Genomic DNA, 21879 nt, shown 5'->3' on the forward strand with positions numbered 1-21879 from the left:
TAACCCACTGCCCACTTTGTTTCCCCCTCTGGCGGCCCCAATAATGCATCTGGCTGACCTTTAACCTAATCCCGTTTGAACCACACTTCCTGGCCAGTGCACAGTGGATATCACTGTATGGGCATTTGTGCAATGCCAGCCGTTTTAACATTGCGGAACAGGAGATTACAGGCGGGTTCCTGTTGTGGTTGCACACACAGGAGTGGGAAAACAAGCAGGACAAGAGACACATCATCCAAAACAAAATCACCTTGGTTATGAATCACATCACAAAGTCACAAACAGGAGGCATGAAATATACAGTCGACTCAGGAGGTCATATGGTTTCAAGCCAATAGGAAACGACGATGACTCTTTAAGTGGAGTTCAACGAACCAAATTATTACTTACTGGCACTAAAATAGTCCAAATTGGTGAAGTGAAATGAAAAACATTACTTGTTTAAAAAAATTCAAAAAGATAAATAACGGAAAAGTGGTGCGTACACATGTATTCACCCCCTTTGCTATGAAGCCCCTAAATAAGATATTGTGCATCCAATTACCTTCAGAAGTCACATAATTAGTTAAATAAAGTCCACCTGTGTGCAATCTAAGTGTCACATGATCTGTCACATGATCTCAGTTTATATACACCTGTTCTGAAAGGCCCCAGAGTCTGCAACGCCACTAAGCAAGGGGCACCACCAAGCAAGCGGCACCATGAAGACCAAGGAGCTCTCCAAACAGGTCAGGGACAAAGTTGTGGAGAAGTACAGATAAGGGTTGGGTTATAAAATAATATCCAAAACTTTGAACATCCCATGGAGCACCATTAAATCCATTATAAAAAAATGGAAAGAATATGGCACCACAACAAAACTGCCAACACAGGGCCGCCCACCAAAACTCACGGACCAGGCAAGGAGGGCATTAATCAGAGAGGCAACAAAGAGACCAAAGATAACCCTGAAGGAGCTGCAAAGCTCCACAGCGGAGATTGGAGTATCTGTCCATAGGACCACTTTAAGCCGTACACTCCACAGAGCTGGGCTTTACGGAAGAGTGGCCAGAAAAAAAGCCATTGCTTAAAGGAAAAAATAAGCAAAAAGCCATGTGGGAGACTCCCCAAACATATGGAAGAGGGTACTCTGGTCAGATGAGACTAAAATTGAGCTTTTCGGCCATCAAGGAAAACGCTATGTCTGGCGCAAACCCAACACCTCTCATCACCCCAAGAACACCATCCCCAGTGGCTAGATGTGCCAAGCTTATAGAGACATACCCCAAGAGACTTGCAGCTGTAATTGCTGCAAAAGGTGGCTCTACAAGGTTTTCTTGTTTTTTTTGTCTTATTTCTTGTTTGTTTCACAATAAAAAAATATTTTGCATGTAAATCAAATGATACAAACCCCCAAAATCCATTTTAATTCCAGGTTGTAAGGCAACAAAATAGGAAAAATGCCAAGGAGGGTGAATACTTTCGCAAGCCACTGTATTTGAAGAATCTCAAATATAAAATATATTTTGATTTGTTCAACACTTTTTTGGTTACTACATGATTCCATATGTGTTATTTCATAGTTTTGATGTCTTCACTATTATTCTACAATGTAAAAAATAGTAAAAAGAAAGAAAAACCCTTGAATGAGTAGGTGTGTCCAAACGTTTGACTGGTAGTGTATATGTACATACTCTGCCTTCAGAAAGTATTTACCCATTTGTTGTGTCACAGCCTGCATTTAAAATGGAATACATTTAGATTTTGTGTCACTGGCCTACACACAATACCCCATAATATCAAAGTGGAATAATGTTTTGTTTTTTTACAAATTAATACAAAATGAAAAGCTGAAATGTCTTAAGCCAATAAGTATTAAATCCCTTTGTCATGGCAAGCCTAAATATGTTCAGGAGTAAATATTTGCTTAACAAGTCACGTAATAAGTTGCATGGAATCCCTGTGTGCAATAATAATGTTTAACATAATTTTTGAATGACTACCTCATCTCTGTACCCCACACATACAATTATCTGTAAGGTCCCTCAGTCAAGCAGTGAATTTCAAACACAGATTCAACCACAAAGACCAGGGAGTTTTTCCAAAGCCTAGCAAAGAAGGGTATCTATTGGTAGATGGGTGGGGGAAAAAGAAGCTGACATTGAATATCCCTTTGTGCATGGTGAAGTTGTTAATTACATTTTGGATGGTGTATCAATACACCTAGTCACTACAAAGTTACAGGCGTCCTTCCTAACTCAGTTGCCGGAGAGGAAGGAAACCGCTTAGGGACTTAAAATCAGTTACAGAGTTGAATGGCTGTAATAGGAGAAAACTACAACATTGTAGTTACTCCACAATACTAAGCTAAATGACAGAGTGAAAAGAAGGAAGCTTGTAAAGAATAAAAAATATTCCAAAACATGCTTCCTGAATACAAAGTGTTATTTTTGGGGCAAATCCAACACATCACTGATTACTACTGCTTGTCATCGGCAAGGACTAGGGAGTTTTTAGGATAAAAAGAAACGGAATAGAGCTAAGCACAGACAAAATCCTAGAGGAAAACCTGGTTCAGTCTGCTTTCCAACAGACACTGGGAGACAAATTCACCTTTCAGCAGGACAATAACCTAAAGCACAAGGCAAATATACACTGGAGTTGCTTACCAAGACGACATTGAATGTTCCTGAGTGGCCTAGTTACAGTTTTGACTTAGTGTCATGCCCTGACCTAGAGAACTCTTGTTGGTTGGGTCAGGGTGTGAGTTCAGGATGAGATCTATGTTATTAGATTCTATGTTTAGGATCTAGTATGTGTATTTCTATGTTTGGCCGGGTGTGATTCCCAATCAGAGGCAGCTGTCGCTCGTTGTCTCTGAGATTGGGGATCATACTTAGGTAGCCATGTTGCCTACCTTAGTTGTGGGATCATGACTCTTGTTTGTGTTCTGGTTTGTTGTGAGTATAGCCCATAGGACTTCACGTTACGCTGCTTTTCTTGTTTTGTCAAGTGTTTATCTTCATTAATAAATATGTACGCATACCACGCTGCACCTTGGTCTGACCCGTCTCTCAACGATCGTGTGACACTTAGATCGGCTTGAAAATCTATGGCAAAACTTGAAAATGGCTGTCTAGCAATAATCAACAACCAACTTGACAGAGCTTGAAGAATTTTTAAAGGAATAATGCGCAAATGTTGTACAATCCAGGTGTGCAAAGCTCTTAGAGACTTACCCAGAAAGAAGCACAGCTGTAAACGCTGCCAAATGTTTTTCTAACGTTTATTGACTCAGGGGTGTGAATACTTATGCAAATGAGATTTTTCTGTATTTCATTTTCAATAAATGTTCCATCAATTTCTAAAAACATGTTTTCACTTTGTCATTATGGGGTATTGTGTGTAAATGGGTGAGGAGAAAATCATCAATTTAGTCCATTTTGGAATTCAGGCTGTAACACAGCAAAATGTGGAATAAGTCAAGGGGTATGACTACTTTCTGAAGTCACTGTAGCTACCTCAATTACCTCGTACCCCTGAACATCGACTCGGGACTGGTACCCCGTTTATATAACCAAGTTATCGTTACTCCTTCTGTATTTATTCCTAGTGTTATTATCTTTCTACTATTTTTCTCTCTGCATTGTTGGGAAGGGCCCATAAGTAAGCATCTCACTGTTAGTCTACACCTGTTGTTTACGAAGCATGTGACAAAAAAAAACGTGATTGATTTGATTCTAATAAAAAAATTGGAGATGCAGTAGCATCACAACAACATGCTAGAACAGAAACGTAATGCCTTCTTAAAACAAGCCAGTTTGCTTGAAAAAGGCTGCTCAAACAGACATGCAAAGCAGGCCCCTGAGCCTGTTTGTCCCACAGAGGGGGGAGTGGGACTAGATAAGCCAGTGGTCCCCCTCCATCAACAATGGAGTCCTGCCACAGAAGGTAGAGTTACACAAGCAGGCAAGGCAGGCTTACAGTCCTCTGGGGGCTCAGTGGGAGTGGGCTGCATAGGGCTGGGTTAGACATGGGAGGCTAATATGCTCCCGGCCGGCCAGGCTGCTTATACCCACCATCTGTGTCAGTTACTTGTCACTAACTGACCAGGAACCACCACAAGCACAAGTAAACAAACACGCCTTACAGAAATCAATTTAACAGCTAACTCTCTACCTGCATGGGCCTTTTAATTACTGATAATCAGTGCCACCAAAGCAGCAGATTTCAGAAACCCTTTGCCATGTTCAATATCTTGAACATGTAGCTCAATTGGTAGAGCATGGCGCTTGTAACGCCAGGGTAGTGGGTTCGATCCCCAGGACCACCCATACGTAAAAATGTATGCACACATGACTGTAAGTCGCTTTGGATAAAAGCGTCTGCTAAATGGCATATTATATTATTATTATCTTTAATTTATTTTATTTAATTTATTTAACCTTTATTTTATCAGGGAGTCATACTGAGACCAAGGTCTCTTTTACAGACGAGCCCTGAATTACATAAATTACAGAAAATACACACATCAATATAAATACAAAATGCAAGCAGAAAGAACATGGTCATAAAAAACAAACACATTCATCAGTAATAAGGTCCTCAATAAGCTTTCTGAATTGCCCTAGATGCACCAAAACATCAAATTTAAGAACATTTTGAAGATTGTTCCACAAATAAGGTGCAAGAAAACTAAAAGCTGATTTACCTAACTCAGTAGAGACCAATGGAATTTCCAGAGTTAACCATCCCTGAGACTGGGTGTGGTAACTCGTATGTCTAAGGTTTAGTAAAGATGTTAGGTACAGTGGGACTTTTTGTAAAAGGGCTTTATAAATGAAAACATAGCAATGTATCAACCTACGAGACATTGAAGAGGGCCAACCAACTTCCTGGTAGAGAATGCAGTGATGAGTCCTAAAATTGTCATCCGTAATAAAGCGCAGTGCGCTATGATAAACTGCATTTAATGAAGTGGCAGCTGTGTTCATATAGATGATGTCGCCATAGTCTAGGACCGACTAAATAATCTGTTTCTACTATTTAGCGAGAGGCAGGACCTATTTCTATGGAAGAACACCATTTTTATTCTCAGCTTCTTAACTAACTCATCAATATGCTTTTTAAAAGACAGCTTTTCATCTATCCAGATGCCCAGATATTTGTAAGCAGGGACACGATCAACATGGACACCATCCAAAGTCTAGAGAACAACATATACTTAATTTTACCTGCATTCAATACTAATTTCAGGTCAATAAGGTATTTCTGTAATACAATGAAGGCAGACTGTAGTTCAGATAGAGCCTGGTCAACCGTGTGGGCAATAGCATACACAACAGTATCATCAGCATACAAGTGCAGGTTACAGTTTTTCACAGACAAGTCGATATTGTTAATGTAAACAGTAAAGGGTACAGGACCCAGAGTCGACCCCTGCGGGACACCTTTCGTAATATCCAGGAAACCTGATTTAACACCATCAGTAGATACACATTGAGTTCTACCTGTCAAGTAATTTTTAAACCAGTTATATGCAGCCTGGTCTAGGCCAATTGAGGAAAGCCTCTGAATTAGCAGTGAGTGATCAACAGTAGCCTTTGACAGGTCAATGAAGAGGGCAGCACAATGTTGCCTTTTATCCATACAGTTAACCACATCATTTACAACTAGGGATGCAGCAGAGCTAGTGCCATGACTTGGTCTAAAACCCGACTGATGTACATTTAGAATACATTTAAAAAATAAGAAAGATCTTAGCTGATATTAATCAAGGATTCTAATATTTTAGCTGGCAAGAAAGTTTAGAAATAGGGTGATAATGATTTAGGTCACAAGAATCACCACCTTTGTGAAGTGGGAGTATATGATATAACCATCAGGTTAAAATTATGGGTTAATGATTCAGCAATCAGGGGGGCAGAGAGCTGCAGCAAAAATGGATCAAGCATATCAGATGGAGGGATGATGGGGAGACTGTGAGACTAACGTGAATTCTACTGAATCTTCCCATTATTACTTTTACAAGTATTATGAGGAAAAACATGCCCAGAATCAGATAAATTGGGATTGGATTACTTTAACATCCAATACATTATTGAGACAAGCAAGGAAGACACTAAACTAACTTAGCCAAAGTTCATGAGTTTCAGGGTGAGAATGTGGGTGTCGCTCATGGTTCATGAGCCCTAATTGAGCATGCCTCTGGCACTGCTGAGCTGGAGGATGAGGTGGGTTAGAGGAGTCGTGGTAGAGGGGAGCTGTGTAAGATTAAATCAAAAGCTTCAACACCCAGGATTGTGACAGCCTTTGCAGGGCACACAGGTGTGTAGCACTTACCCCCGCACACCCATCATCTCTTTCTGCTCAGTGTCCCGTGGGCTTAGCACCAAGCAGGTGATTAGCACAGACACTTACTACGCTTCACTTCTCTTTCCACCATTCACCCGCACATTACTGAATCTCACAAGATGAACACAGCCTCTACTGTTCATCAGATAAGAGTCTACTAACTGGCAGGCTGAATTTAGTTCTCGGACTACTCAATCGCTGTATTTTATTTGTCTATAGCCGCAGGCCGTATGTCAACTGGGGGTAATTGGAGTAAAGACCATGATGACATTCTAAGTATTTCCCTTTAAACGTGCCCTTGGGCATTCTTGCTTGTTATCATAAGTTACATTTACCACCTTGGAATTAAGTGTATACTTAGACCCCATATGAGGATAATAATAATATGGAAATATAGAACAGGTGCCAAAATTACAGTCCCACATGTTTTGAAAAGCCTCTATATCAGGAGGCTGTATGGTGCCGTACTGGGGCCCGCAGGCAAAACAGAAGACTGAAAACATTAACAGACATAATGATAACATTAATAAACGGCAGCCTGTTTGGAATGGTTGGGAATACATGAGCCAAAACATGGGGAATATTTGCAAGGACACACGAGACAAGCAATGTCTGTTTGGAGGAAGGGATCTGTAAGTAAGTGCTGTGTAAGCACAGCATATACACAAAGACAAGCATTGCTTTGCACAACTTACATTTACGTCATTTAGCAGACGCTCTTATCCAGAGCGACTTACAGTTAGTGCACACAATTTTTTTCATACCCCCTGTGGGAATCGAACCCACAACCCTGGCGTTGCAAACACCATGCTCTATCAACTGAGCTACATTCCTGCCGGCCATTCCCTCCCCTACCCTGGACAACGCTGGGTCAATTGCACGCCGCCCTATGGGTCTCCCGGTCGCTGCCGGCTATGACAGAGACTGGATTCGAACCAGGATCTCTAGTGGCACAGCTAGCACTGTGATGCAGAGCCTTAGACCACTGCGCCACTGTGCATATATAAATATCGACGTATTGTGTATTACCAATGTTATACAAGGTAACTACATCTTCATAAGGAAGGGAAAACATCAAAGTGTAGAGTTTCCCTTTGACAGTTGAAGATGAGAACTCCACATGGAGAAACACTGTGATGATTCAATTATCAGGCCTGCCCCAGACACCCTTCCTGAGTAGGGCTCCTCGCACAACCACTAATGTTTTCCCTGGGTGTGATAAATTACCCTTTTATTTCACCCTGCCTTGAAAAGCTCACCTGCAGAGCCTATTACAAGGTCTGCAGACATTCAGTACCAGTCAAAAGTTTGGACACACCTACTCATTCAAGGGTTTTTCTTTGTTTTTACATTGTATAATAATAGTGAAGACATCAAAACTATGAAATAACACATATGGAATCATGTAGTAACCAAAGAAGTGTTAAACAAATAAAAATATATGTTATATTTGAGATTCTTCAAATAGCCACCCTTTGCCTTGATGACAGCTTTGCACACTCTTGGCATTCTCTCAACCAGCTTCATGAGGTAGTCACCTGGAATGCAGTTCAATTAACAGGTGTGCCTTCTTAAAAGTTAATTTGTGGAATTTATTTCCTTCTTAATGCATTTGAGCCAATCAGTTGTGTTGTGACAAGGTAGGGGGGTATACAGAAGATAGCCCTATTTGGTAAAAGACCAAGTCCATATTATGGCAAGAACAGCTCAAATAAGCAAAGAGAAATGACAGTCCATCATTACTTTAAGACATGAAGGTCAGTCAATACAGAACATTTCAAGAACTTTGAAAGTTTCTTCAAGTGCAGTCGCAAAAACCATCAAGCTCTATGATGAAACTGGCTCTCATGAGGACCGCCACAGGAATGGAAGACCCAGAGTTACCTCTGCTGCAGAAGATAAGTTCAATAGAGTTACCAGCCTCAGAAATTGCAGCCCAAATAAATGCTTCACAGAGTTCAAGTAACAGACACATCTCAACACCAACTGTTCAGAGGAGACTATGTGAATCAGGCCTTCATGGTCGAATTGCTGCAAAGAAAACACTACTAAAGGACACCAATAAGAAGAAGAGACTTGCATAGGCCAAGAAACACACACAATGGACATTAGACCGGTGGAAATGTGTCCTTTGGTCTGGAGTCCATATTTGAGATTTTTGGTTGCAACCACCGTGGCTTTGTGAGACACGGTGTGGGTGAACGGATGATCTCTGCATGTGTATTTCCCACCATAAAGCATGGAGGAGTTGGTGTTATGGTGTGGGGGTGCTTTGCTGGTGACACTGTGATTTATTTAGAATTCAAGGCACACTTAACCAGCATGGCTACCACAGCATTCTGAAGTGATACGCCATCTCATCTGGTTTGGGCTCAGTGGGACTATCATTTGTTTTTCAACAGGACAATGACACAGCACACCTCCAGGCTATGTAAGGGCTATTTTACCAAGGAGAGTGATGGAGTGCTGCATCGGATGACCTGGCCTCCACAATCCCCCGAACTCAACCCAATTGAGATGGTTTGGGATGAGTTGGACCATAGAGTGAAGGAAAAGCAGCCAACAAGTGCTCAGCATATGTGGGAACTTCTTCAAGACTGTTGGAAAAGCATTCCAGGTGAAGCTGGTTGAGAGAATGCCAAGAGTGTGCAAAGCTGTCATCAAGGCAAAGGGGGGCTATTTGAAGAATCTCAAATATAACATATATTTTGATTTAACACTTTTTTGGTTACTACTTGATTATTATTATTATTTCATAGTTTTGATGTCTTCACTATTATTCTACAATGTAGAAAATAGTAAAAATAAATAAAAACCCTGGAATGAGTATGTGTTCAAACTCTTGACTGGTACTGTATTCGTTACATCTGCCTTTTAATTTGACCTGAGCCAACCTGTCATGCTCCATCAAACGTGGGAATCGGACACCTTAGAAACACAGGCGGCTTTTGCTTTGCACTTTGCCGTCCCCCCTATTCCTTAACACATAGAGCCATGGGATCAGGGAGAAAGTCACCAGCATCGCATGAATCAACCACTGTGACAGGGGTCCGTTAGGTCGAAGGATCAGGACCACATCTCTCTTTTACTGCTCCTTCTCCCCATCTCTATTAGCAGAGGACAAGAAGGGAGGGATGGATTTCTAAAGGCATATATTTCCGTTGAACAGATAAATCAGATATTTTCTGGAGAGTGGAGAAGAGCACAGAAAGGGCCTTCTTGATGTCTCCCTTTGAGATGTAAATGGTACGGTGGCACTGAAAGAAGGGCAGGTGTCCACTGCTGAGAGAGGGAGTGCGTAACGGTGGGTGCATGGATTCCTAAACGATTAACTGTTGACATACCTCTAGCGAGTTTAGAGACCACGAGAGCAAGAGGCAATACAAATTGTGACTATTAACAAATCATTGTACTCTTTACCATGGTTTCGCAAGGCCCCATGCAACCAGCCAACCACCCATTATCAAACTGAAATTATGCACAATACAGTGTATTCAGTATCTTACTGTATTTCATCACTTTTGGTGCTCAGTGCCAAATTAAACAATGTAATTCAAATACTGGTAATTGTTTAGTAATTTCAAAATCTTGACTTGCATTTGTTCATTCATCCCACAAGAAAGAAGAATAGAAAGACCAAATTATTAATTCCTACTGATCTCAAGGAAAGAAATTACCTGTTGCTTGGAGACACATGTAGTCCACCTATCGTCTGACCGTCAGTGGGTTTATTGGGGGCGTGGAGGTAACAATTTGTGCTGAACAAGGGGAAGAGGTTTGGTATTCACTCCAATTATCTCACACTTCGAGGTGGGAAAGAGATGTTTGACCGTCAAAACGAATTAAGAAAAACAAAACCGTCAGTATAATTGTTGTCAGGGTGGCAGACGTACCTTGGGATGACCTCACCTCGAGTAGGTTACATGTTGCAGAAATGAGGGAGGGTAAAAAGGGACAGATGTCAAATATTTCGTTAATTGGTTTAACTGTTTGAGCGTTCTTTCAATAGACGAATAATCACAAATGTGGAAGACGAGTCTACAATGTGTGTACAAAACATTAGGAACACCTGCTCTATCCGTGACATTGTTGTCACTTGTTAAATCTACTGCAAATCAGTACAGATGAAGGGGAGGAGACAGTTTAAAGAAGGATTTTTAAGCCTCAATACAATTGAGACATGGATTGTCGATGTGTGCCATTCAGAGGGTGAATGGGCAAGACAACATTTTTGATTGGGGTATAGTAGTAGGTGCTAGGGACACCGGTTTGAGCGTGTCAAGAACTGCAACGCTGCCAGGTTTTTCATGCATAACAGTTTCCCGTGTGTATCAAGAATGGTCCACCACCAAAAGGACATCCAGCCAACTTTTGGAAGCACTGGAGTCAACATGGGCCAGCATCCCTGTGGAACGCTTGACACCTTGCAGAGTTCATGCCCCGACAAATTGAGGCTGTTCTGAGGGCAGGAAGGTGTTCCTGTTTTGTACACTGTGTATATTCTCTTCTACGGCTCTACGGCTCCCTCTGCTGCTAGAAAGTAAATTCACACCCCAAACCTCATTAGGCTCCCTTGCCTATTCACTACTATACTAAATAATAACCCATTTCCAATTTGCAAAGTCATTAGCTGGTGTTGAGCAAAGTGATTTTATTTGTAAAAACAACAATATGTAACCACTTCTTGGAGAAATACAGAATATATGATATATTTACTGATGGTCGACAGAAATAACAGAGGTCTCTTCAGAAGAACAAAATTAAAATAAGCATTATGCTGAGAAGACATTGGATATTTCTAGGGAAGAAAGCATTTATTTTGTGTTTGCTTTTCAAACTAAAACTAGTGTCAAAAGTGTCTAGGTAAAATAGATTCAGTTAGGTTTATTTATGGCAAATGGTGGATTTTGATTATTGTTCTTGTTAAATAAAATATATGTAGTATGGAAACAATTGAAAAAATAAATGTTTGTTACAAAATGACATTGTTACTTTACAAATTTGTCTTATATACACATTTTAAGCATCAAGTTCAACTAGAATACCTGCAAACTGGGAAGTATGTGATTCAGGCCACTATGCACTTAGGTGGAGAAAGGCTATGTTTGCTGTTTTTTACTTGCCCTCCATTCAACTTTTATTGCTTTTTATTGAGGGTTTAGAGGTGACTTATAATAGAAACTTGTAGGATTCAGTGGAATTATGTGTAATAATACTTGTTGTGCATTGAGTTATGCACATCTTAATCCCTACTGAATTATTTCCCATAGTTCCGTGAACAGTATATTTAAACTTAACACCTCTGATTGCAAACCTTAAGATCCCTCTAAACTGAATTCACCAAAAAGGTTGTGGTCACTGCCTCACGATGTTCCCAAATTAATAAAACAGATTTAAAAATGGAAATGCTTCAATGTTATCCCAAAACATGAAGATTCAAAATGTCCCAAAAGTAAGGTCTCGATCACCATGTACAGAAACCCTCTTTGCCTGTCTGCAACGATGGCGTTGAGACAACTAAGCATCCAGTAAGAGGTAGTGGATCACTCTGATGATTCTAATCACAGCTTTGTTTTCATCAGCATCTTTGCTCCATCTGTATCTGTCACTCAGCGTAGCAATAAGGTGATTAATGTCTTTCCAATACCACAGAGCTACAGTATCTAGCCTGCCAGGTCCATATCACCCAGCGCACCTGTGGTAAGGAGCAGAGGTCAACACTTCACAGCTAACTGCTATGGCACTCACACAGTCCCCCCATAAAGTGTAAAAAATATGAACATGCATGAATACATACATGATACAGAGAAGACTATGCATGTCGGCCACAAGACTAATTGGCTTTTAAGGAACCCAAGGGCAGGAATGTGTCATATTGTGAGGAATGTCCAGTCCTCTCTCCCTTTTGCTTATCTTACATGAGTTAAACGCTACATAGGGACTGGAATTGCCTGGCACAGTGAGGATGTGTCTGTTCTCAAGACATTAGGCCCATTACCACCTGGCTAGGAGAATACAGTCACACAGGATTTATGCACACGTCATGTCACATTTTACTGTAAAGTAAAACATGCTTGCATACTAATGAAGTTCCTTTGAACAGAATTGATAGGGAATGAATGTGCTCATATTGTAAATTCGAGACAGGATTGCTGTGCGTTCCTTTTTAGGAAGGGGAATGTAACAGCTGGAAGCACATACCAAGGCTGCTCTCTGGTAGTGAAGAATGGAAGGGCTCTTTGCTTATCACCAAGGCCAACTGGGACTTTAAACAATATTTACCCATCTCTTTCTTAAGCATTCCTATTTCCTACACACCACAGGTGATTTGGAGATTTTAATGAATATTTTAGAAATAAACTTGCATTTTGCACAAATGAAGGCAGGTTGAGTAAATCAAGCCTCTTGTTAAACCCTAGAACATGGTACTCTATTGGGTGATCTTTGACATGTCTAAAAGGAATGCATCATATATACAATAACTACACTATCAGTAACATGTCTCCCTTTCACAACACTAATAGTCAGAGTGAAGAATAATGAAGAGGTAACATAAGGATTAAAGTAGTAGAACACTTAGAAGTGATGCATTAGTGTATGCTGCTGACTGTGCGGTCTAGGCAATTCGGTGTCTTTAAAGCAAGCAGAATAAAAATCAATAGGAAAATATACAATTGCCGCTCATGGTTGGGCAGCAGTGCCATTGGCCATGATACACCCAGTTGCTGGTTTATGGCTGAGCTGTGCTAGTGCCTGGTAAAGAGACAGAGGGCTTGGTTGGCATACAGAGGGCCTAAAGTGAGTGAGTGAATTGGAAGATCTCAATGGCATACTCCTCGTGCCCTCGCTCCTCAGCTCCTTCTCAGAAATTCAATGGGTTTTTAGAAGGAGACAAGGAGAGAGGACGCAAGGAGTATGCAATTTAGAACATCCCAATGACAACTGGAACATCCTCAGTAGAGCCACCTTGGAATCTCCCACAGAGGTCAGGGGGCACATATGCCTGGCCTGGGGCAGAGCAAGGACTTTTTGTGTCTGGGTGGCATCAGCTTTAGACTCACACTGTGGAAGTGAGTCATGTCCAAGATAACACAGGGACTGTTCCAGTTCATCTTTCACTATTCACTCCTCCTCTACCTTGTTCCCATCATGCCCAGTTTCAGACATGCAGTTCCACCCTCTGTCCAAAGCAAGAGCTACAGGTATGTGTCCTGATCTGCCTCTGTGCTACTCAGGCTCTGTGTGGACTTCTGGAGAGGCGACACTGTTAGAAGAGACTGGTCGTTAAGGGATGGTTGGTCGTTAAGGGGTGGTTGGTCGTTAAGGGGTGGTTGGTCGTTAAGGGGTGGTTGGTCGTTAAGGGGTGGTTGGTCGTTAAGGGGTGGTTGGTCGTTAAGGGGAGGTTGGTCGTTAAGGGGAGGTTGGTCGTTAAGGGGAGGTTGGTGAGGCGGTGGAGATTCTTCAGGTGTGTTTGGGAGGGGTGTGTCATTGACGAGGGGCTGCTGTACTGTTGAGTCTCTCAGAGTAGGCTGAGGCAGAGGATATCTCAGTGGAAGCTGAGGCAGAGGATATCTCAGTGGAAGCTGAGGGTCACCGGGTAAAGGATAAGGGTTGGGGATCTCCATGACAGGAGGGGCTTTCTTCATACTTCCTTCCTTCTTGCTCTTCTTCTCTCCCTTCTTCAGCTGAGGTGTGGGCTGAGGGGGAGGCAGGGGCGACTCTACGATGATGGTGGGGTTCTGACGCAGGTCCTGGCGACTGGGAGGCTCCGAGGCCATGATAGCCCTGGCACCATGCATTCTGGGAGGGGACTTGCAGTGAAGCTCACCATGGTTCTTCCTCCAGCGCTTCAGCTGAACATGGTGCTCCCTTTCAACGTCCCGCTCTGACACAGGCACCTCCAGAACCTGATGGAGGAGAAGAGAGGTTACTGCTGGTGGTTGACATTACAGGCACATAGTACAGTGTTTCTAAATAGAAAATTGGTTTAGTCTGCCTAGTAGGAAATGTGATGCAAAAAGACCAGTGCTAATGGCCAAGAGGAGAAAAGGCTCTTTCAGTGGGGATTCATTCCAGTCCTAATCTTAACCTTGTTAGTAAATGTCAAACTGCCTGAGGCCGAAGGAGCGTCTCACAGTGAGGATGGTCAACTCTATCAGAGAGGCTATTGTCAAACTGAAGAGACACTCACACGAAGCAAAGGAAAGGGACTAGACACTAACTAGTCAGAACTGTGGTCAATGTGTCTCTCTCTGCATCAGTTGAACTTCCACTCTGAACTCTACATTTCCACAGTACTACAGAGTTCTGAACAGCCATTGTTCTCTACAGACAAACAATGATGACTATTCTCAATCTGGGTGAAATAGGGGTGTGATCTCATTCTCTTGGTCCTTGCTACTACCCCAGTCTGCTCAAAGACCATACTTCTCCTGTGGTTATGCATCGCTAACCATGTTTATTATTGGGTAAGTCCTATGTATCTCTGCCTGCTAGTGAAGTCCTTACCTCTCTGACTAGGAAGCCCTCCTGCATGTAGCGTGGCTCTATGGCCCTCAGCAGCTCCATGGTCTCATACTGGCCCTGACACGCCTTCAGCTTCTCACGGGTACCCAGCATGCACTTCAGCAGCACCAGGCCCACCCGGAAGATGATCTTCACACCTGGGGGAGGGGTCAGAGGTCACACGGTCACTAACTGGACATGATGGATGATTCCAGATGTTAGAATCCACAATTTCAAGCATCAGAGGAACTTTACTGATTATATCATTTGGGTGATCAATAAGGGAGAGTGGGGTAAATTGAGCCACCCTTGTTTCTAGGAAACCATACACAAAATTAATCATTGGACCAAATATTTAGGAAGAGGCCTAATTTCATCACGTCTGTGAAGGAAGAAACCACATGGAAAAAGTGGTAAGCAAGTTGGGTCCAAAAAACTGATTTTCACCAAGTCAAATGAATGTATTGTTTTAATGGTTTCATGATGCTGTTTAGATCAGTTGGACTCTATAAGCTTCAATAGGAGGTCCTAAACCTAGCATGAACGTGCATCCTTCTAGCTGTGTGGGGTAATAGTCAAAATGTTTGCCTTGGGTAAGTTCAGCCAATGGCCATGGGGTAAGTTGAGCCAATGGCAAGATGAGCAAATTGAAATGTTTTCTTCCCAGGTGTAATACAAGGCATTATCGCTGGGATATGAAGTAATAACAGGGCCTGGCCTATGTTAAGTGTTTTTAAAAAATATTTTAAACTGTTAGGTGTTAAACGTGTTTAGAAGCTTAAAATGATTAAAAGACCAAAAAGCGATTGTGATGAATTGTGTTTGGGAAATGAAAATAGACATGGCTTTAAAAAGGTAGTGGTAATATTTCATTCAGTACAGACATTTGTAGGCGGCTTAACTTACCCTGTCCAGCGGCTCAACTTACCCCATACCCGTGGTAAGTTGTGCCAAGAGATCACTTTATTTGGACAAGCTATGTTTTCAAAACTGTAATGTTTACATGAATTCTGATTATTTACAGGGATACACATCCTAAAATATTAGTAGATATCTTTGTTAGAAAGAATACTATATTTCCCTTGACAGAGTGAAAGTAAAAAAATGGCTCAACTTACCCCACTCTCCCTTACTGTAGATGTCCAGTGTATAAATTGGAGGTTGTAACTGAATGAATGCAAGACAGATGTTTGTGTGGAAGTTTCTGCAACTAACCGTCACAGAGGAACATGTCCCAGACGCGGAGCACTGAGGCCCAGGGCAGGGTGCGGGAGAAGGCACACATGAACCACTCTGTCATGTAGAGGATGGGCTCCATCTTGTGTTTCTCCAGGTGGCGGTAGGCTAGTGGGGAGACGCGCCGAGTCAAGGCATACAGGATTTCTCCATCTAACTGGATGGCCTCCTGCAGGGAAAGAAGAGCGAAAGAAGCATGTAGTCTCATACTGACAGGATAACAACACATATCTTGTGTGGTCTACCTAACCTGTAGTGCATTAGTGAAGGGTACATGTCTTACCAGCCCTGCACTGTAGTATCCAGGAAGGTACTTCTCACAAATTTGGACCAGCCCCCAGAACGCATCCTGTGGAAAAACATACAGATGATGGTGTTAGGAAATTGGGACTAGAACCTTCCCTTTAAGAGGGAAACAAAACTAAAGCACACACTAGTGGCAGGCAAACTATAAGTGTAGCATACATAAACAATTCCATCGTAAATAGGGTCACAAAAAGTAGGAAGCTGGTTCAGAGCACTATTCACTGAGCTACACCAAAGGTCAGGCAGTCATTGTGAGAGAAGCAGTTCAAGCATGAGCCCAGAGGCACAGGGTTCACCTCAGCAGGCATGTGCATGAGCAGCACAGCAGCAATGGGAGCCTGGGCTTGACAGTAGCCCTCCTCTGGCCTGTACAGCGTGTAGGCCTTCAGAACACGGAACAGGTCCTGCTGCCTGTGTGGGTAAACAAACAAACAAACATACAAACCCATGAACACAGCAATGAACACACACAAGGACAAATAAGACAAAAAGTTAAACATCAGTCACTGAGTGAGGGTCAATTATTCCACTGTGTGAGACAACTAACCCGTGGCCCCCCCGTGACACAAACATCTCATGGAAGGGGAACTGTCTGTGCAGGTCTTTCTCAATCACGTCCAGCTCCTTCGGGTCTCCAGCCAGACTGTCCAGCTCCTGAAACAACACCAGGGAGAGTCAACCACAGTCCCACACAGTAAAAACAAACAGAGAGCAAGGGAAAGAACATAACCAACCTCAAACTTCCCTCGGTTCTGTTCCCTCTTCACTTTTCCTCCTGACAGGTAGAGCCAAGCACGGCCTCGCAGTGAGGGAGGAATCCCTTTCTGACACCGCAGTCTCACCTGTTAAACAGAGACAGAAATGTATTCATCACCAACCAAGGAATGTGCCAGTTAAAATAAAGCTGCATTACAACAGAGTTATTATACTACAGCTTTATACTGTAGGCCAGTATCGTTGACTGAACTGGAGGGACCCCATATTCATGGGAAACAGAACAGGCCTTTGGACATAGGTGATCCAAGACAATATTGTACAGGTTCAGTGGAATAACAGCTTATTCACAGTACTACTCAGTCCATTTATTTTTACTGAGATCACAGACCACTCCTACTCCTCCCAGAAGAGTGTGAACATCCATATGAAGATGTCATGGAACAACAAAGTAGAGAAGCGGAAACAGAGACACGACGGCCTTCACTGACTGACCTCAATTAACCAGCATAGCAGTCACAGGAAAAATGCCTACTGAATAATTGTGTTTATTTAAGTGTGCCCAACAGTGTTTCATGTGGCAATGCCCTTAACCAAGTCCATACTTGAGATTGCAGTCAGAACAAGCTAGTCTCTGTCAAACCTGAAATCTCACCACCATCTTTGTAACAGGGATGTGATGTTAGTATTACCACACCCAGAGTGTTGCTCTGTCACTTAGCCCAGCATGGAGTCGGTGAGGGAGATGAAAGGCTCATGATATCCGGGATCCTTGGGACGTCCCTTCTCCATTAAAGTTTAAATGTAAAATGGTTAGGTAAGGGTTAGAGTTTAGGGTAGGGACCCCCTAAGGATACCGGACAGCACTAACCGCTGACTCAAGGAAATGAGGTGAGGCTGTAGTTGAATAGTTAACGCTAGACACACTGGTAGATCCGGCTAGGCAACTGGAGATGCAAACAAACTGGCCAGAGGCCAAAGCCCAGCACAACCTCCATGAAGAAAACTATCAAAGGTTTTATGCTTCTTCCAAACATTTTAAGTTTACAGAGGAACAAACAGGCCAATGTGTGAGCGACATACAGGTTAACACTGGCTTGTCTTTGAATTATTAGGCACTGCAACATGTTATCGTCCAATACAGCCCAAACACCCAACATGCCTGCCCTGGACAGAGGATGGAATGGAAGTAATAGTTTAATGTACAAATACAGGGCAGTGTCAACAAGATGCAAGCACTAACTAGGCCCTGGTTGGCTAATAACATAATAAGGAGTTGCCACATACTGTGCAAAAATGTATTTAGGATTGTTTGAGGAATAATTGAGACCAGATGGTGAGAGACAGTGTTAAAACAGTCTAGACACGGCAACAAATGAAGTTGTCAGACCTATGAATGTTCCAAATCTCAGCAGCTCTCTGACCTTTTTGTGTCTTTTGACCATCCATTTGTCCCAGTTGCTGAGCATGTCCAGCCACTTGACCTCTCGCTGCCTCAACACCTCTGGAGGGATGTCCTGAGCCCTGGGGGGGAGAGAGAAGAACATGAGGAAGAAAATATTAGCATGTCCAAAACTATATCTAAGAACAATAATAGAATGTATCTCAGAAGTGTGTGTGTGTATTACAGCTATTTTTATATAAACGGTGTATAGAAGAACTACAATGCAAATGGACAGGTTTTGAAGCATTAAAGATAAGAGATTCAAGCAGGGGTAAATGGAAAAACAGGTAGGCTATCCGAGAGGCATTCGATTTTCCCTCTACGTACTTAGGCAGGGCGGGCCTGGTGCAGAACCAGTCGAGAGATGAGGTAATGCTATAATGTGGTAAGTTTGGCTCTATCCAAGAAACGGAACTGAGAATGATGGAACACTCACAAAGCATGACAAAATATAGGCCTAACGTTTTCTTATAGCTTGGCCTGATGGCACTCAACTGTATGTAATCATCAGCACAACCTTGTAATCATGAGATGTAAGAAGTTTTCAAAGAGAGGCCTTTAAATTTGGACAACCCTCTTTCTGTAAAAGAAGTCTGCTGTAATTCTGTTCACTCCAATCCCCAAAATTTGCCAAGAGCTATAAATATGTGCATCTCCTTTGCAAGTTTGTCTACCACCCTACACAAATGAAAATAAAATAAAACCCTTTTGTCTTCCACTTCCGATAAAACCCTTAGCCACAACGGGGCACCAGAGCTGTGGCACAAGGCCAGCCAACCTTGCAGAAAACAGGAAGCTCCCAAGCAGCTAATGCTTGGCACAACTTTCATTCAATCCTCCACTCACAGTGTGCTACTCCGCAGGGCGAAGGGAGCAGTAATCCAGTGACAGAGAATCCAGTTGTGTAATTGTGCTCTAACTTTACGCATCCTAAGAAGGAAACTATTAGCGTTAGGAAAAGAGCTAAATCACAGGCATGAAAAATAAGTGCTGAACCAAGTGTAAAAGGAAGAACACGTGCTCAAGAAAACAAAACCTAGGGGCGGCAGGTAACTTAGTGGTTAAGAGCGTTGTGCCAGTAACCGAAAGGTCGCTGGTTCTAATCCCCGAGCCGACTAGGTGAAAAATCTGTCGATGTGCCCTTGAGCAAGGCACTTAACCCTAATTGCTCCTGTAAGTCGCTCTGGATAAGAGCGTCTGCTAAATGACTAAAATGTAAATGTAAAAACCTAGTGTCCCTACAATAACAAAAAGGGAGCATTTGCGTCTCCATGCTGCCAGCTGCACAGTCGAAAGTTATATGCCGTCAGTGTCCATAAGCCATTGTCATTCAAAGACGCACAACAAAAGAGGTGGATGAACTGGAAAGGAGTTTAAGATGATAAAGCCGGTCGTCAGCGTCACCCTTCACACCCCACAAGTTATTCTCGGTTCGCCTCCAGAGTATTCTGTTCTTATGTTATACAGACCAAACATTGGACAATAACAAACAATCAGGGGCATCCCATGAACTTTAGAGCAGAGAAGTGGCTGGAAGGCAGGGCTGTTTACAGAGACTATGATGTTAGTAAAAAAAATGCACAGGTCTTAAAATAGTACTGTATTTAAATGACATAGCTAGCTAGAGAAATAAATCACATTCTGTAAGAACAGTGAGTTTCTATCAAGTCCACCTCAAATATCCCATTCACATATCAACTAGGAGACATGATTGGGAGGTTGATACTGGTGGCATTTATTTTTCATGGGTGGGGTTAGAGAAGAGAAACCTTTAAAACACACATTTGATGTAGTTCAGTTCATGTACATCTGTGAAAGAATTGGCATTTGGTAAACATTTCACACCTTCCCCACCCAAGTTGAGACAGTTAGCCAAGCAACTACAGGAGTAAGCAAACTTGCAAATGATGGGCCATGCGAGCAGAACACCAAGGTTACTTACGATTCTTCTGAATACTGTTGCGCCCCTCCAATAAATCCATATTTATCGGTATGCCTGTCGTTGGTAAAGCCGTTGATCTCGGAGTCTGAGCCAAGAGAGCTCTCGTCGTCCATATGACTGCTGCTAATTGTCCTGATACTTCTTGAGTCGGCCGACTGGCGACCATTCTCTATTTTAGCCATGATTAGCTCAATAATACCCAAAGCTAACGTTATTTCGTTGGCACTGTCACAACCAACGGTATGAAACCAGACGAAAGTTTCCAAACAAACAAAACCATTGCCATGGCATGGAACACGTAGCTAGGCTAGCTAGTTAGGCTGTTAGCTTGTTTGCTGCTAATGCTGGCAGCTAACACTAGCTATCTGTCAGGACTTATCGAGTTTTTTAAAAGTTAGCTAGCTACTGTAATTAACTACTACCGTTAATAACGAGATGAAGTAACTAGCTAGTTAACACAAACAAATACGTAACGTTCCCTGGGCGAGCCAAATGAGTAAATACCGTAAAATTCCACCCGTGTGATGTTGACGTCCCAGCCTTTCCAATCTGGCTAACGCGTTAGCCTAGCTAGCTTGTGATGCGTCAATGAATTAGCTCGCTAGTAAATTAGCCGGATAGCTAAAAACGTATCCTAGTTTGAAATAACTTCCATCGACTACATGTTAATCTAACTAGCACAATTCACCACAAATGTGACATTTGTGTTTGTTATGTCGGTGAAGCAAACTAAACAACGTTTAAGTGACATTCCTTCCTTCCTGGTCCATTGATTCCGTTTCCTCGCCAGGGGGGAGGTTCGGCTGTCTCATTTTAGTCTCAGTGTCCCGGGGTGTAATTTGTCCAAACAGGTCCAAACAGTTGTAAAAGGTAGGTCCCTCCCAGTTTCGTTTAAGAAATCCCTTAGTCGCTTGACGCATCCCGAAAATCGGTCTTCTCGCGAAAACGTCTGTAGGGTCCGAACGGTTTGACCTACAAACTATTATGGCCACTCTATGGAAAGGGGAGACTCAAGTGTCACGAGACTCGTCTGAATGTAACCGGTAAAAAAAATATATATGGAAGTATGAAGGTAGTTTTGTGCCTAACCCAAAAAGGGGTTAAATATGTGTAAAAAAATACACTAAAAAGAATCCTGAACTTTCATATATATATATATATATATATATATCATACATACATACATACACACATACACACACACACACACTAGATATAGATCAGACACTTCAAAAACTTGTTTCTTATGATTTATTTTTGGACTGTCTTTTGCCATTTATGAATGTGTTATTCAATGCGTTTCTCTGGGCTGTAGTAGTAACGTTAAAGGCCAAATTCAATATATTATCAAATAATTTGTATATATATATTTGTTATACCTGAAGGGGTCCTAAAATGC

At 42.2% G+C, this 21879-nt stretch overlaps 1 protein-coding gene across 1 annotated transcript; it reads right to left on the reverse strand.

Moving 5' to 3' along the window:
* Window positions 1-10964: 10964 nt before the first annotated feature.
* Window positions 10965-21468, reverse strand: LOC121550530 (TBC1 domain family member 10A). The gene is made up of 9 exons (XM_041862824.1): window positions 20481-21468; window positions 18519-18618; window positions 17115-17222; window positions 16928-17034; window positions 16677-16791; window positions 16358-16423; window positions 16054-16243; window positions 14842-14996; window positions 10965-14240 (listed from the first exon to the last, which is right to left on the reverse strand). Exons 1-9 carry the CDS (start codon window positions 20660-20662, stop codon window positions 13530-13532), a joined length of 1734 nt encoding a protein of 577 aa, XP_041718758.1. The 5' UTR covers window positions 20663-21468; the 3' UTR covers window positions 10965-13529.
* Between the last annotated feature and the right edge of the window lie 411 nt (window positions 21469-21879).

Source organism: Coregonus clupeaformis, chromosome 18 (genome assembly GCF_020615455.1).
Source record: "Coregonus clupeaformis isolate EN_2021a chromosome 18, ASM2061545v1, whole genome shotgun sequence".
Lineage (NCBI taxonomy): Eukaryota > Metazoa > Chordata > Actinopteri > Salmoniformes > Salmonidae > Coregonus > Coregonus clupeaformis.